Below are 17,609 nucleotides of genomic sequence, written 5' to 3'. Positions count from 1 at the left end.
ACTTATGGGGATTATCAAGATTCTGCTTTAAAGCAGCTCTGAAAAGACAATTGTGTCATTATTATTTAGCTTAAGTCAGTGTTGTTTCAGTTCAATTTAATAACAGTATAAAGTTCTTAAATTTGGAAAGAAGTTCACTTTAGCTATAAGCAGCTCTGCAGAAGGTAGTAATGTTGTTATCCAGCTCAAGTCGATTCAATTTTCATTCAGTAGAGTTCGTTAACTGTGACGATTTCGCAAGATGTGATTCATCTGTAAAGCAGTTCTATAGAAGACAGTCATCCAGCGTATTTCAGTTTGTTTCAGCTAAGCAAGCTGAAGTCAACAATGTCAAGGATCCCACTCTAAACTTTCAAAATGTAGAAGAAAAAAAAAACCTGGGAAGAAACCAGGCTCGGTCCGGGGACCGTTCTCCTTTGGCCAAATAAATGAACACTATCTATATCTATCTATATCTATATCTATGTTATCTGATATGAAGTTGTAGATAGTTAAATTTGGGCATAGATTTATTAGATACATCTGGAATTTATCTGGGAAGAGAATATATAAGATATTAATAATAACATATAATGAAGCTTCTGCTATATGTTCAGAACAACATGATTCTCTTGATCAGTATTTGTGTTTGTAAATGGTGCATGCTGGGTGGAGACTGACGAGGACGAAAGACGAGATTCCATCCTGGAGACTGGACCAACCTGTTTTCATGTTTCAGGTGACAGGGGAGGGGCTTAAGTCCCAAATATACCTTTACAGTAGATCAGTATAGAAGTCTGGACTTGTTTCATACAGTATGTTGTCAGTGTAAACCTGCAGATAGTTGTTCTCTCATTCTGTGTGCTGTAGAATGCTTAGAAGGATAAATGTTTTTCTTAGTCTTTTTAAGATTGCTTGGAAATATAGCTTGACATTCCTCTCAAATCTTTATCTGTGGTGAACGAGTGATGCTTTGATAGTAGTAGTATTTGTCTTGGATCATTTGTTTAAACCCATCTCAGTATTCTGCTGGTATGGAAGATGGATCTGCCGTCTTCAGGACTGGTGTTTTATTTCTAGAAACAGAGATGACTCCAGTGTGGTGAGTGTGGCTTGAATTGTCCGTAATTAGTAACTGAGGCTTTAACTGAACGCTTACTGTTTTTATTTCAGTTGATTGATTTCTCCTTTTGGTATCGTAATGATTCTAATATGATAGTTGTAAACGTGTTCTGGCCCTTTAAGACAAACATTGTTTGCACCAAACTAATCATGCTATTTTGCATATTTCTATTTATGTAATACTGTTTTTCATCTATATTTGTATTTCTCCAAACGTCATGTTAAATATTACCTGCGATCTGTTGTAATTATGTGTCTTGTACCGCTTTTTGCAGGAACGATTAAGGATAAACGTCCAGCCTTTTTTAAAGGTTTGACATGATTTAATGACACAATGACCCGCTTTCTAGTCTGCATGTTCACTTTGCTTCAAATATGTCTAAAGCCATCTAAAGGTAGTGTACTTTTGTTTTCTGAATCTAAACTGAGATTCACATAATGCAAATGGTAGCCTTCCTTTTTAATCTCAAAATGCAAATATATAAGTACTGTTTTTTCCATGCACATACCATGTTATTGTCAATATGTGTTGGCTTGTGTATTTTGGCACTTTTTAAATTTGTTTTGTAATTAATGCAGCATTTTTTTTCCTTTTAGCAATTCTTTCTCCTCCAAAGAATCTGACTGTGAGAATATTGGATTTTAAGGCTATAGCTGAATGGCTTCCTGGACAAGGAAATCCTCCAGATACCAGATACACCTTGGAGTTTATAACTGCGCAAAAAATGTACATACAGACATTCACAGAAGAAAAATTAAATAAAATCAATCAATACAAAAATTACTTTGTGACTTGTCAAACAGATAAAAAAAATAATAATTTGTATCCGTTTTTTGGGTAGGTCTGGAGGAAAGTGGAATCACACTCAACACTGCACTAACACAGCCATACTGAATTGCCAACTGACTTTTGATGGGCAACCTAATGAGCTTTATTTTTGGAATTATTTTGTGAGGGTCAAGACAACATTTAGAGGAACAAGCTCCCACTGGACAACTACATCAAAGTCTTTCCAGCCGTATGGAGACAGTAAGCTCAAATATGTTATATAACACTTTCAGAATTAACGTAATGTTTTGGTCAGCAAAGCTAAATAATGCTCTTCTGAAATGGTTGTGTTTGACTTTCTGTTGAATTATTCTTTAGCACTCCTGAGTCCCCCGAGTGTAAAAATCTCAACTGAACAAAACTCCATTAAAATTAATTTTAGTCATCGGCTGGAATTAAAACCCGAGGTCAGACCACTGGAATACCTGCTGTATCTTTTTGAGAGCAGTCCTGCAGGGGAATTAAAGGTAAATGCATTATATTTTTGTTATGCACAATCACTGATTATTACAATGAAATGTCTACATGCATAAATGCATAATTTTTTTTATTGTAGTTTGTAGCTATGATATCAACCTATGAGTCTCCTTACATTTTTCATGATGTGCCATCTGGCAAGAACTATTGTGTTAGTGTTTCTGCAAGTCATCAACAAGCCTCGAGGGACAATAACTTCAACACCACCAAATGTATATTTCTATTAGGTAATGGATATATTTTTATTTATACTGTTCAGCATGTGTATATCCATATATATATATAGAGAGAGAGAGAGAGAGAGATTAGTATTTTTATTCAGCAAAGATGCATTAAATTGCTAAAAATTGAGTGAGAAAAAATGTATAATGTTAGAATAGATTTCTATTTCAAATACAGTAAATTCTCTTTTAAGCTTTCTATTCATTGAATAATCCTGGAGAAAATATAGAAAGAAGCACTCTTTCTGACATTTATAAAAAAATATAATATGAATAAGAAGAAATGTTTCTTGAGCAACAAATCTACATATTATGAATTCTGAAGGACCACGTGACACTGAAGACTGAAGTAATGATGTTAAAAACTTAAGCTTTGCATCACAGGAATATTACAATATGCTATACTTCTGATCAATTTAATGCAGCCTTGGTGAGCATAGCTTTACTTCAAAAATGTTGCAGCTTTATTAAAACAATATTGTTTGTGTGTGAATATGTCTTATAGATTCTACTAAAAGCTTTGTGCTAGTGGTGTGCATTGTGGCCATCCTGCTGATTACTTTTTCGACTGGGATTTTTTTGCCTTTTGGTTGTTTTTACCACATGAGGCTTCAAATCAAGAATCTCCGCATTCCAAAACCTTTGGTATGTTCCTTATATAGTTCATAAAGCTTTCTGTATTGCCTAATTTGACTTTAGAATTTAAGTTGCATTTATTAGTTGTTATATTGAAATCATAGTGAACATTATTATTATTATTTAACATTACCCTTCCAATTTGTTTCATATTTTTATATACAATATACATGTATTATGTGCATAGGCCTCAAATCAAAATTCAAAGATACAAAATATCCAAATATGTGGCATTTGCAGACAAATGATGCTGGAGCTTTTTTAGGAACTAACTTCTTTTTCTGAGCCACTCTTTCTAAAAAAACAACAACTGTTCATTATTAATGTTAGTTAACGCTTTGACTAAAGTTAACTTATGGAAGCTTGTAAAGTGATGCCAAATAAATAAATGTATGTATGTCCTTTACAGATTGTTATTCCAGGATATAAAAGGGTCCTAAAACCAACCCCTGAGGAATCCCAGCCAATCACAGTGACCCCACCAAAAAAAGAAATGAACGGAGAGAGACGTTTTTCTTCATCGGAGGAAGACTCCAAGGATGGCTCTGTGTTCTATCAACCGAGAGAAAACTTTACATTATCCATTGCCAGTGTCAACCCACCAGAGCAAGATGAGGAGGCTGAGGCATCAAATCAGTATGATAAGTACACACTGGCTAATGATATAGAAGATAGTGAAGAAAATGAAATATCTGAAATGGATGACGACAGTATGTATTCAGGTAGCGAGTCTGAATCAGGATCTCTCTGTGATAATACTTTAAACATTTCAAGATCATCCCAAATACTACGAACGGTTACCGTGAACATGTGTGTAAACTCAGAGATGGATAGCAATTATGCAGAAGAAACGCTTTTCTTTTCTTCTGGCAGTGGCTATGAAAGAGAAGTGCCTGCTGAAGAGGAGGAGGACAGCTTATTTTTGTCTGATTCTAACTCAGAGAGTGGTTATGAACCAAGACATGATATGACAAGCATTATAAACATCCAAACCTCTAGTATCTAAACTATGAAGGCCCTTAAAGAGGATATACATATTCTGAACTGACTTCCAAAGGTGGAGTCTGCAACCAAATTCAAGCAAAAAAGTATCAACCTTTCCCCTGACCAATGCCATAGAAATGAAAAATCTTTAGAGATTTAGTTTAGTGATGCAGAAGATCAGAATATTCATAACATGAGGCAATAACACTTGACATAGAAGCAAAATCTGGAGTTTGTTTTACCTGGAGAAAACTATTGGTTAATTTCCCTTTCATCAATAGCACTTACAGTTTTCTCCTGAACGAACTCACAAGAACTCCTGCATCAGGAACTCTTGGATCTTACAGATATTAATATCCGTTTAAACTCTCAAGCTGAATTCTGTATGGTCAAATAGAAGGAACATGGCTGGTTACTGGCCATCTTATTGCTGGTTGCTCAGTTGAGGGTCATGTTGAACACAGTTTGAACTATGAAAGTGTGCCTACTTCAGGAATAAGTTGGAGCTACACATCCTGCAGTTTCACTGGGATGCAACTCGTCACAAGACAAGCCGTCTAGTCAATAAATGGGCAATCAGACACTTTGAAAACAGACTCCAGGTGCTACATGAAGCAGATTAAGGTGCAGTGCAATACTGACTGACCAGAAATACTGGACAATTGAAATTCTAAGTGTTTTCTTGTGTATTGTATGTCATCCAAAATTCATATCATAATTATAATATCATTATTTACACAAATTGGGATCTAAGACCACTGTAGTGAAAATCTCTGTATATAAAATCTGATTAAAGATTAAAATTACTTGGAAACAACTGCAAAATGTTGAATGGTGGTCACTCCAAAAAAAATTATTTATGTAATAGAAGTTACTACCAATACTACCAAGAAAATACTACCAATGAAAACATTCTCTCTTTACAGCATCATTTCACAAGTGCTTCAAAAGAATATTTTGCTGTTCCCACAAATGTTTTAATGGAATTCTCTCTTAAAAATGTTCTATTATTTTTTGTCTCTCTTTGTGTGATGTTAAACTGACATAGGGATAGTTTGTAAGATTGTAAGACAGTATTTGTAAAAAATAATGTTTGGAAATAGAATGTTTGGCATACTAACACAAAATATATAAAAAAATCTTCATGTATCTTTCAGGACACAACAGTTTTATTGTGCGGGATTTATTTCCATGTCATATCTTACCATATGTATGTCAATGTGTATGTACACTTGTTTTCTGTAAAGGACGTTCTAAACATTTTCTATTATAAAATGGTGCTATAATATATAATCAAAGATTTAGTTATCATCATGGATTATTATGTATATTGGGGAACTGTCTTGTATTTGAAAAATCAGCCTGAGAGTGTAAAAGTTTTATATGTTTACATGAAATGTTACTGTAATGCTGCATATTTCCTTACTGAACTATTTGAATGGTGCTAAAGAGACTATTTTTTAGGGTTTAATAATGATTAACCCCTCTATAAAAGAGACGAGAAAAAAGTAATACTATACATTTATTTTTATGTATGATTTTGAAGTTGTAAATAAATATTGAAAAACATACATATGCAAAAGTGCCACTATGGAGTACATATAATTTCTTTCTACTGTCTTTCTATTTACACATTTGGGTGATTTTAAAGATTACTTGACATTTGTAGAAAAAAAAAAGTGATTAGTCTCTCATTACTGTATTCCCTTTTCTTCTTGTCCCTTCTTATTTGTTCTCCAGTCAGTCTCCCCCAAACAGAGAAGAAAAAAATCCTTTCCTTCCATCTTCCCCACGTAAACGCAGTGACTTGGTGGTGCGAGTGCCTCTTTGAAGGCCTGTCCGTTCTTTGTCGTTTTCCTTTTCTTTTTGTTGTAGTTGAACCTGCTGACATATCACTAGACGCATGTCCTCCTGGAACCAAAATTTGTTGGTCAACAAAATACATTTTCTATATTTAATCAATACTTATTAATAAATACATGCAATGTATAGTTGAGGTTAACCATAATTTACAATAAAACAGTGCATGTTCTATACAGTGACACACTGCAGGAACTAAAATGGTCCTAAGACTAACCTCTGAGGAACACCCAACAACTGTACTTTAAGAGGGTTTCTGATGTCAAATACGGCTCTGTGCAATGCATGGTAAGTATTCTTTTTATGGAAAAAAATATGAATAGGGCTTCTTGTAGTAGTACTGGATTAGAAATCAAGTTACAAGTTACAGTACCAACCTGCCAAGACTCAACTTCCTGAGAAAGTGCCACCTTGTGTCTGATAGTGTTCAGAAGCTGTTGGTTGAGTGCATCACGTTCTTGTCGGGCCAGACTGATCTCCTCTTCCAAGGCACTATGAGTAATAAAGAAAAACAGATAGGGTTGGATAAAGCAATAGACAGTTTCAATCTGTCCTCAGACTATTATGCAAAATATCTCCCTTTCATCACATATCGTTAGCTTATCACTTTACCTCTGGCATTAAATATGACACACAGAGAACAAAAAGGTAGCAGCTGAAAAGCCTTTTGATCCAGTTCTCACCTGTAAGTAGGTTTGCCAGGACTGTTGCGAAATGGTTTCACCTCCTCCCTCAGCCCTTCTAATTCAGTTTCTCTAGACTGTAGCTGATGAAAGAAAAAACATTGCATAAAACTTAAGATGCAGATACTCAGTCTATATGCATGCTATTGTGATGTCATTGTATCATGTAGCTAACCTCTTTCTGTAACCTCTGAATTTCTTCTTCTTTTTCTTGCAAAATGGCTGAATGGGCCAAAATGGTTTCTTTTGCCTGTTTGAGATAAAAAATTAAATCAACCAGTCACCAGAAATAGAAAGTGTGGTGAGGAAAAAAAAAAGCTGAGTGAGGAGAAAAACAAGCACTGACATACGTTAAACCTAAACCTCAACCTAATTGTGTTTTTTTTTTTTTGTCACTTGCAGTGTAAGTAATTATTTGCTAAAAGCTAAGTTGAAGCATGCACACCTATCTTTTCACTAAGCAGGGGTTGAGCGCTACCTGAGACTGTTGGATCTCACTCTGAAGTGACATAGGGAAGCAGGTAGCCTCCCCCAGACTGGCCTCTTCTCCCAGGGCTTGAACCCTTTGCTGTAGCGTTCGGTTGACCGTGCGCAGCTGAAACACTGTGCTGTGCTCCTGTTCCAGCTGTGAAAGAGCCAGAGACAGCCAGACTGAAACTCTCTAGGGATGGATGTACTCTGACCAGCGAAACCTGAACCTGAAACCTAGGCTGCCCAATTCCCAATTCTCATACTATTTGTGACCCTGGGCCACAAAACCAGTCATATGGGTCAATTTTAAATTAGCTTTCCATTGATGTATGGTTTGTTATGACAGAGATACGACTATTTGAAAATCTTGAATCTGAGGGTGCAAAAAAATTGAAATACTGAAAAAACTGCCTTTAAAGTTGTCCAAATTAAGTTCTTAGCAATGCATATTACTAATTGAAATTTAAGTTTTAATATATTTACAGTAGTAAATGTATGAAATATCTTCATCGAACATGATCTTAACTTAATACCCTAATGATTTTTGGTATAAAAGAAAAATCTATAATTTAGACCCCTATAATGTATATTTGGCTATTACTATAAATATACCCCAGTGACTTAAGACTGGTTTTGTGCTCCAGGGACACATTTATGACCAACAGTATAGTGCAAGATTAAATTAAGTTGCCTTCAAATCATAGTACTGTGAAAATAGTATGCAACGTTGGTCACATGGTACACTATATTAGTGTGCTGCTCAATGCTTTTACCAGTCATACATTTCTTCATGATTTTTCTGATGAACAGTAATTTCAAAACCATTTATTCATTTATCTTTTTTTATTTGGTAACATATGTCTTTACTGACCCTTAATCAATTTCCATGCATTTTTATTTAAGTTATTATTTTATTAACAGCTATGCTGCTTAATATTTTTGTGGTACACTGATGCATTTTATTCAGGGTATTAGCTGATATTTCATAATATGAATTAGCCATTTTATTTCTTTGTGGTGGACTCTTAAAAGTGTTAAATGGACTTCCCAGCAGTACTTTAGTGTTTGAGTTTGTAGATTAGAATGAGCCCTGGTGCAGCTTTACATCACTAAACGCTACAAACCAATTATCATGTTTAATTTAGGCATGGCCGTAGCCAGCTATGAGGTCACCGAGGTCTGGACCTCGGTAAATTTTTCATGTTCAAGATAAAAATTGACTAATTTGCTGCTCCTCATATGAATGTCTGCATGTATAATTCAGAATGTTTAGCGTCCATGGTATGAAAATGATCGCTGCGAGACGCTGCTGAAGTGAACGAGGAAGTTGCAGTTTAGAATCGGCCATGAATGTAGAGTGTAAATTCTAACTGTATACAGTATTTATATTTGATATCTATCTTACATAGAGATTTGCTCCCCATCTGCTATATGCCTTCCTACCCAAATTCTATCCTCTGGCACATCTTCCTCACCTCCGTTTCTTTATCTTTCAGACTGGTCTGTAGCTCAGTCACCCTCTCTCTCAATCCATCCCTCTCAGATCTCAGCCGGTGGTTGTCTTCTTGAGCTGACTTCAATCTTTCATCCATATGAGTACAGCGCTCTTTCATAACCCTGTTCTATGATACAGGAACAGTAGTGAAAAATAACAGACAAAAACAGTCAACAAACTTATTTGACTATTCTGCTAAATATCAAAGTTGATCATGTCAAAATATCAGAAGAGTAATTGGCCTGGCCAATGTATAAGTTGGATCACTAATTTTGTGTATACCTCTGCTTGCAGACTGTCCAGTCTAGCAGAGCTTATGGATTTGCTAAAACTTGTATCTTCCATTTCTTCCCTCAAAGAACGAAGCTCAGTACGCAAAGTATGCTCTAAGGCCACTGCCTGGAAGAGAGAAAAAAGAAAGATTTGAAAAGGTTTAGATGTAGTCAAACATTATTTCTAGGACTGCTTCTGACAGAAAACCTGCTAGTCTTCATTCCAGCCCTGTATACCACTGTGTCAGTGTTACTACGTCACTAGACATGTTTACCCACATGCATCTGGATGCTTTTGAAAAGATTTGCAAGAAGCTGTTAAAAACAGGAAGCTGGGGACTTAAAAGCTTCTGATTGGTCACCTCTGCCAGCTGTTCCACAAGTTTTTGGTTGTGGCTGGACAGCTGAGTCAGTTGCTCACTCTCCTCCCGACGCCGGTCACGACTCTGAACGTGTTTTTGATCCAACTGCGCACGCAACGCTGTGATGTCAGCCTGCAGTTCTGCTTCCCGCTGACCTGCCTCGAGGTCTCGCACCTCCAGACGTCGCTGCAGCACGTGTTTCTCCTGCTGCATCGCCTGTTGTACAGAGACAAACACACTTTGTCAACAATTCACACATTTTTCATACGAGTTCTTTAATGATGTTAATATATATCCACCTAAATGGGCCTTTCATGGTGAAATGTTTATTTTGAGGTTCTAGAATGTGTTTTTGAAAGTGGCGTAATGGGTATAAAGTAACCTTTATAACAGGTTCTATCATTCAGGTTTTTGGCACTATTTGAGACCATTGATACAAACTCTCTCTAAATGAAGATCCACCATAAACTATTACTGTACTGTTGGATCATATGCAACATAATGTCACCATGCAGGAGATATAAACACTCAGAATCCATAATATTTGTGTGTTTGCTTCTTTACCATTATTTCTTGTACGTTCTTGTGAAGCCCTTTAGTAGATGTTTACCACTGTGTAGTTTTCAGCATCTTAAGAAACTGTTTTACACTACCATAAAATTGTTTCTCTTATTGCTCACCAAGCCCAAATTCAATTGATCTAAATACAATAAATAAAATAATTCCAATAATCTTTTTTCATTTCCAAAATATTTTCAATGTAATTTATTCCAGTGTGAACAAAGCTGAATTTTCAGCAGTCAATGATATACTCCAGACTTCAGTGTCACATGATTCTTTAGAAATTATTCCAAATATGCTCATTTACTGCTTACTTATTGTCAATGTTGAAAACATTGCACTTCTGATCAGTGCTGCTTAATATTTTTGTGCAAGTCATGATATATTTTTTCAGGACTATTTAATGTATAGGAAGTTCAAAAGATCTAAAATCTTTACTGTGATTTTCAGTCAATGAATGATGTGTCCTTACTGAATAAAAGTATATATTTTAATAATATATATATATATATATATATATATATATATATATATATATATATATATATATATATATATATATATATATGATGCAAATAATAATTAATAAAAGCTTAAACAACTGCTAACATATAATGTATAAACATGTTAGTTAAGGCCCGTTCACACCAAGAATTATCAAGGTAACTAGCTATATAAGCGTACAAACCAGCAGACAATAATGTTCTGTTTATTATAAGCTGCTGTCTGCTGTTTTAAAGGCTTGACCTTAAACATTGTTAATGTTTTTATTTAACATGTGGGAAAAAAATCATTCTGAAAGTGATTCTAATAACATCGTTCCTCTGAGTTGTTATAGTTGGGGTGTGGACTATCGCTATTGTCAAAGAACTGAAATGATTATTAAAACTTTATAGTTTGTGGCGTTAACAGGCCTTTATAGATACTCCATCACTTCTGAGCACTCATTTTCATTCATACCTCCATCTCCCTTTCCATCTGCTCTATCTGAGTAGCCAGCTCCTCGTTTTTCTCCAGCAAAGCTTGGCCCACCTCAGCAGCCAAGATCAGGTCCTTCTCCAGCAGCGTAGGACTGCTGTCATCCTGAGGTGAGGCGAGGAGATCATCTGCTCCCATTGTAGGAGCCATGATCCGGTGACCGGAGGAAGAGTGTGATGAAGAGAAGGGGAAGAAAGAATCCTCCAGGATGGGAGAGGGTAGGTTCTCCTTCCTGAATGGAAACATTGGTCTGTTCCTCAAGTTCACGTCTAAGCAGGACTCCAAGTGACCGTCCTGATAGTCAGAAGTTGTTAATCTGCATCCTTCCCAGTCTAAATGCCTGAGGCTTTAGTCTAGACTGGATTTTCAAGAAAACAAAGCACCTGACACCTCTTGGTTTTTGTATATCCTTCAAAAGATGATCAACCCTTGTGTGTGTCACATGTAGGCTGTACTGAGGCTGAAGGTTCCTCCGAGGGTGGAATAATCAGTTGATTTATTATTGGCTTTATCTTGAGTCTTCCTTATAAATCTCCCTATGGACAGAAACGTGTTGAAACAGGTGACAATTGTGTTGGAACTCACCCTGAAAATTATGACACAAAGCTGGCAGGTGTTTTCATTTATAATATCTAATCCTCCTGGACTGTAAAGAGCTTGGATTTCGTCCCTATGCAGTATGTGTATCCAATCACCACATTATCCATTTCTACCTTTGAGCATTTCTATTGTTGTCTAGGAGCTTCTTTTGTGGACATGACCAGCATAACAAAGTTTCAGTCTTTCTCTCGCATTCCAGTAGTCATTCAAGACTCCTCAGTGGCCCAGTGACTACACCCCTTACAATTGGCTAAACAGGTTTTAAAGAGCACAGGTAACTAAGACATAGGTGACCTGATATTTTATTTAGTATGGCTGTAAAGTGTTTTCTTGGAATAAAACAGGAACTGTCTGTGGATCATAATGGAGGAAATCCAGGCGCAGGATGAAACTCTGGCTTAAGTGTTTGTTATTAACATATTGCGGTATTTTAATTTCATTGAAACTGTTGAATCAACTACATTAGTCTAATGTAGTGTAAATAAAACAGCCCAAATTGTTTGTCTCAACTTCACAGCAAATAAAGGCTTAATTAAAAGACTTAAGAACTTGAATGAATGTTTTATATTCAAAACAATAAAGCGTCTCTGAGCAATGTTCCTATTTACTATTTAAAATAAGTAATGCTTTGTTTTTCCTACCTGGGAAGTTCCTGCTCCAAACTCACCACGAAAGGTGACAGGGAGGTACTACTGGTCGCCTTGGAAGCGCTGCTGTGAAACTAATTAAGCCACACCTTCTCAAGGCGTCATCAGTTCAGTGGGAGGAGCCCAACACACAAAAAGGATAGGTGACGCTGACATCAGGCGTTCAGGTGAGATACACAGTCACAGTGATATAGTATGAAACTTCGATCTATTCAAAATAAATAAATAGTTAAAATTAAAATTCCCTGGAAACCTTCGCACCTACGATTTATTCATGAATGTAAACATGGGGGATTTTAACCTTTGTTTTTTATTTTGGAAGCTCAAAAAACAATATGAAGGTCCAAAAATAAGAAAGCTGTAAAAGTAGTTTTTGTGAACATTTAACTGTGTTATATAACTTAAACATCATGTTTGTTTTTCTGTTTATTCTAATGTATCATCTGGCTGCAATTGTAAATATTTAATAGGCTATTTATAAAAAAAAATAATAATAATAATAAAAAAAACCTAGCCAATGATTGATTCATTTATTGCTTGTATGCATTCGGTTCACTTTTCATATTTTGTCTTAAGTTTTTACTTCTGTCTTTTAGTCTTTTCCATTTACTTTTCTGAAATCAGAAAGTTGTTTTCATACTTAGACTTGTCATTGAATAATATCTGTTCAGTTTCTGTCAACAGAAAGATAATACATTTCTTTCTGCTTATTTCTACTTTTATATCAAAAATAAAGAAACAAACAAATTTGCCTACCCTGCCAACTCTGGAATATAAATGATCATATTACTTTATAATCATTACTTTCAATAGAAAATGTGTCACAAATTATTATTTTTACAATTATCTTTGGTGAATATTAATTTACATTATTGTAGATGTCGAAAAAGCACAATCAAAATGTATCTACATTTCAAATCTGAATTTTGCCAATTAAGCTGAACTAAATTATAAGGATTACTAAAAAAGACAATTCTGGACTTTAATCTCTATTCGGTTTCATAAGAAACTTTCCAGTGAACTTTACTGTCTTATTTTAGTTTTTATCTTAATAAAAATAAATATATACATTTTTAATATTTTAACTTTGTCTCTATTTTCTTTTGTGTTATCATAATTCTTTACATAAAGCATTGAAAGATTAATACATTTTTCCCACGTTAAAGAAATTATATAACAAAGGATTGTGCTTATGTATTAAAACTTTCATAAAACTTTCAATTAATGAATCTCTACATTGTATTACTACAACATGCTTCAGAGTGTTCAAAGATCATTTTATAATTCTCTCTGAATTGCTGTAAGTGTCAGACGTTATGCAGACTGTCATAACATTTCTCATCATAAAAGCACCCATTCAGGGGCTGTTAGGTAACCTGCTCAGTGCTGCCACTTTGGAGGGAGCAGCTTCTAGTTGCAGACAATCATCTTCTTCTTGATAGATAACTGGAGATCAAGATTTCACTTAGTAAAGTATTGGATTTGCAATGTAAAATTAGTTTTGTTGGACTCTTTTTGATATTTCAAGGTAATCCAAATATGGAGGTGGCTCAGAGAGAGCATAAGGAATCCTCTGAACCAAAGCGAGTGTTGATTTTTGCTGCTGTGAAAGGACAGGTTGTTCAACCCCTGGCAAAGGCCTCAGCCGCAGTAACTAGGTGCTATGGGACCCGTGGCCTGGCTATGTCCCTTTCCGTGGTTATAATGAACTGTTTGTGGATTCAGATAGGATTAGTAATATCTACACAAGTGAGAGTCTGTGAAACTTGCAGCAATACTTCCTGTTTTCTTGATTTCATATTTTTCTCTTACAGACCCTGAATGAAGCTAGTTACAGCTATGTGCTCTGCTTTGAATCTTGGCTTACAGCTGTAACACAAGAACCACCTACAAAAATAACTTGTGTTCTATAAACATGCTTCATTTGAGTGGAGTGTTACTGCAATGTTTCCTGTTATTATATGGATTACATGTCTACTTTCTGAAAATGGGCGGGGCTTGGCCTCAACTGGCCCCTCCCACTCGAGCTTTAGTCCTGTTCAAGCATTGAATAAGTAACACAGAGATGGAGAAACACGGTGCTAACTGGACCCTTCTCCTGGTGCTGTGTGGCCTCCTGCCACTGAACACTCAGGCTGGCAGGCAGATGTCAAAACTCTCGGACAAGAAGTTATGCGCCGATTCAGAGTGTAGCCGTGAGTAATGCAAAGCAGCTGATTTAACTCTAACATATTAACTGTAGAAAACTTTCAGGATAGTTTTTCTTTTAGTGTTTTCTTTTAAATGTTGCATTTCAACATAAACACTTTATGAGGTTCAATTTGTTAACATTATTTAACATTAAATAACATCAAAACAATGATATATATTTTATTAAATGTTCATTTAAATATTAATATTTACTGATGCATTATTTAATCTAAAGTTCTTATTACTATTTATTGGACCTGGGCTAACATAAAGTGAAAAATCAGATTAATAATTACTGTTAAAAATTATAATAAGAATTTGTTGAATTTGTCAAAGTCAGAGTTTTTTTGATAAAAAAAATTATATATATATTTTTTTTTCTTTAGGCTATACATAAGGTTTAAAATAAAATAAAATACATTTAAATAGTAGTGATACAATTGTTATAATAACCATCTGTGCATTCACAGATCCCATTCTCATCGCTAGAGCTCTGCAGGATTATTACCCTCAAGACTGTCGCTTCATTCACATCCACCAAGGCCAGTCTGTCTATGTGTACGCCATGCTGAAAGACCGTGGGAATCTCTTTTGGGCTGGCAGTGTAAGCTGTATTACTGAGTGAACTCAGTTGCAGTATTTTAATAATTAAAACTTGCATGATTTTCTCGTATTGACAAAGTGTGCAAAAACAAATGCTTTCCCCCTCTGACAATGAAGTTACAAAGTATAACTGAAGATAACTGTTTGTGTAGGTTCAAGGGTCATATTATGGAGAGCAGGAAGCTCGTCTGGGATATTTCCCCAGCAGTGTTGTTGAAGAGACGCATGCCTTGATGCCCGCTGAGGTTGAGGTCCAGACTGATGTGTGTAGCTCAATCTTTTGTCTATGATAAACAAAAACAAACTGACGCACTGACAAATACATGTAGTAAAAAACTGACATTTAAGGTTAATTATACTCTTTTTTTTTCTTTTCAGAAATGGGACTTTTACTGCTATTAGGATGGTGTGCTGTCTTGACTGGAACATAAACACCATTTTTGATTCCACTCTGCACTTTATACTGTCACTACATTTCTTATTTCTAGTAGACAACTCCAATTAAAAACTTCTTACTAAACATATAGATCAGTGACATTAGACTGTAAATGCTTGTTGATGCAATAGTTTGAATAAAGCTGAGCTGCTGCTATTTGGCTGCTTGCAAGTGATCACCGTTTGTTTGTATCACGTGACGTTCTTGGTAAGAAAAGTTTCAATGAAAACTAAAAAGAAAATCGATTACTTCTCAAGCGATAAATGATTGCATCTGCCTTTATCATCTTCATCCGACTTTAACAGAAGATACTCGGTTTCTAGCCGAGTTGCGTCATGCGCATTTCCATGGAGACCAACGACAGCTCGAGGATCGCGTAGCTATTACTTGGTATTGAAGGTGAGTGCGTGTTTACAGTTCATTAAAATCTTTTAACTAAGTAAATAAAATGTAAATGTAAACGTTAAGGGCTGTACTAATATGGGCGAGGCAACTATGTAGCTTATGGACGACTATTAAAAATATTTAAATGTTTGTGGTCTAGGGTGAAGTTACTGTCTGATGAAAATTATTGCATAAGTAGGCTATTTGAGAATGTAATATATATATATATATATATAGCCTATATAAGAATATAATTTTAAATTATAAAAACGCTTGTAAAAGCACATGCGAAAAATGTTAATGTTAATGTTAACAAAATATTTAACTAGGCCTATTTATCGGGCATTTAGCTAATTGTTGCTGTTGCAAACTTTTAAAAAGTCTGTTCTTTTATGACTCAAAATGTAGTGGCACGATGTCCAATAAAAGCAAGGAGTTTTCTTGGGTGACAAACGGCCCTCCTTTTCATCACATGCTTCGGGCGTCTGGGCAAGCTGAGGTCTGGGATGATTTTACCGACGAGGCGAAATTTCGTCAGTATGGTTGGCGATGTTCAACGAATGAAGACTCTTATTCGAATGCCACCCTCATTGGGAACTGGTCAGAGGAGAGGTTTGACACTCGCCGTGCTGTGGCGTTACGACGCCCCCTTCCGCATCAGGTTGGTATTGCGTAGTGAAATACCGACTGTAAGTCACATTTAAAATGTTGAATTTCAGTGCATTAGATAATAACATATAAAACCAAGAAGTATCTGCATTCCTTTCACAGCTTCACTTTTTTGAGCAATATGCAATGCTTTTTGTCCAGCCCAGTAACCACAATTATAGGCTAGTTGCTGAACTATGAATATGTTCCACTTAACATGTTAATCACAAAAAGGCTTTTTTTTTTTTAAACACTGAACACTGATTGTTTGTTTTAAAACTTTGTGAATGTTTTGCTTTATAAGTATGCTAGTGCTGTCTTTCTTTAAAATAAATTAGGTTTGATTTTTAGTTATCAGATGCAGTGACATTCATGTATTTTAAAGTGTCACTTAGGTGTCCAAATACCTGACAGATAACAGTCCGATAACCTTGAATTTGCTACTCCTCAGTTCTCCCACTACTTTGAAACCACATATTATTCCAGCTACAAGAAAGATGTCATTCGGCCGGTCTACACAAGTATGTTTTTATTAAATAATTTAGTTTAAAAATGCTTTTATTAACTTTTAATTTATTAATTCATTTTGAATTCTACAAAATAATTATACCTACTGTAAATAACCTTATATTTTCACTTTTCTCAGCCCCAAAGAGAGAGTCAAGAAGCTTCCCTGGCCACCAACCAGAGCTGGACCCTCCACAAACTAAGTGTGTGCCAAACTCCTGCTACAGACTGGACTTTAAAGGCCTTCAACATAAGAAATAGTGAGGAAGACTACAGAGCCTCAGTGCGGGAGTGTAGCAGAGACAAACTGAAGCCTTTGGCAGAGAAATTTGGCTCCCAAAATTATATTAGCTTTAGTAGCCTCTAACCGACTTCTGTGAGTGAACCATTGTCAAATATTGATAAAAAATATTCTTATGTTTTGCTCAAGCATGTGTCTATTTTTTAATCATGCATACAGTGGAAAGAAAACGATTATTATGGTTCTCAATTTCAATTATATTTTGGTTTACCGCATTAGCCTCCTCGTAAAATACATAGCCTACAAATTAGTCATGAGATAGTGTTGGAAAAGTTCAAAATACTTGAGTTTAAAATGCAGAGCAATTCATAATTTCAACATATATTTTGTATGCAGACTAAATATCTGTCAGACCATTGATTT

General features: G+C 35.4%; 4 protein-coding genes across 6 annotated transcripts; 3 read left to right on the top strand and 1 right to left on the bottom strand.

The window, feature by feature from the left end:
• The first annotated feature begins 772 nt into the window (after nt 1-772).
• Nucleotides 773-5,740, top strand: crfb12 (cytokine receptor family member B12). The gene is made up of 8 exons (XM_052557512.1): nt 773-1,081; nt 1,377-1,496; nt 1,699-1,828; nt 1,944-2,131; nt 2,249-2,397; nt 2,487-2,634; nt 3,134-3,273; nt 3,674-5,740. Exons 2-8 carry the CDS (start codon nt 1,436-1,438, stop codon nt 4,268-4,270), a joined length of 1,413 nt encoding a protein of 470 aa, XP_052413472.1. The 5' UTR covers nt 773-1,081; nt 1,377-1,435; the 3' UTR covers nt 4,271-5,740.
• Nucleotides 5,741-5,756: 16 nt separating this feature from the next.
• bicdl2 (BICD family like cargo adaptor 2) lies at nt 5,757-12,329 on the bottom strand. Of its 2 annotated transcripts, XM_052557513.1 has the most exons (10): nt 12,172-12,329; nt 10,913-11,466; nt 9,392-9,607; nt 9,040-9,156; nt 8,738-8,884; nt 7,270-7,416; nt 6,967-7,041; nt 6,792-6,874; nt 6,486-6,600; nt 5,757-6,159 (listed from the first exon to the last, which is right to left on the bottom strand). In XM_052557513.1, the coding sequence occupies exons 2-10, from the start codon at nt 11,174-11,176 to the stop codon at nt 5,989-5,991; spliced, it is 1,335 nt and encodes a 444-aa protein (XP_052413473.1). In that variant the 5' UTR covers nt 11,177-11,466; nt 12,172-12,329; the 3' UTR covers nt 5,757-5,988. The 2 variants fall into 2 exon arrangements, with proteins under 2 accessions (XP_052413473.1, XP_052413474.1); XM_052557514.1 differs by lacking the exon at nt 7,270-7,416.
• A 1,885-nt stretch (nt 12,330-14,214) lies between these two features.
• On the top strand, nt 14,215-15,582 carry mia (MIA SH3 domain containing). Its single transcript, XM_052557511.1, has 4 exons — nt 14,215-14,372; nt 14,838-14,971; nt 15,123-15,233; nt 15,349-15,582. Exons 1-4 carry the CDS (start codon nt 14,243-14,245, stop codon nt 15,370-15,372), a joined length of 399 nt encoding a protein of 132 aa, XP_052413471.1. The 5' UTR covers nt 14,215-14,242; the 3' UTR covers nt 15,373-15,582.
• On the top strand, nt 15,502-17,383 carry cfap68 (cilia and flagella associated protein 68). Of its 2 annotated transcripts, XM_052557509.1 has the most exons (5): nt 15,502-15,613; nt 15,712-15,805; nt 16,199-16,451; nt 16,890-16,959; nt 17,085-17,383. In XM_052557509.1, exons 3-5 carry the CDS (start codon nt 16,206-16,208, stop codon nt 17,204-17,206), a joined length of 438 nt encoding a protein of 145 aa, XP_052413469.1. In that variant the 5' UTR covers nt 15,502-15,613; nt 15,712-15,805; nt 16,199-16,205; the 3' UTR covers nt 17,207-17,383. The 2 variants fall into 2 exon arrangements, with proteins under 2 accessions (XP_052413469.1, XP_052413470.1); XM_052557510.1 differs by lacking the exon at nt 15,502-15,613 and having other exon boundaries at nt 15,646-15,805.
• Nucleotides 17,384-17,609: the final 226 nt, after the last annotated feature.

The sequence above is a fragment of the Carassius gibelio genome, chromosome B5 (assembly GCF_023724105.1).
Source record: "Carassius gibelio isolate Cgi1373 ecotype wild population from Czech Republic chromosome B5, carGib1.2-hapl.c, whole genome shotgun sequence".
Lineage (NCBI taxonomy): Eukaryota > Metazoa > Chordata > Actinopteri > Cypriniformes > Cyprinidae > Carassius > Carassius gibelio.
This window is presented reverse-complemented; position numbering and strand designations above follow the sequence as displayed.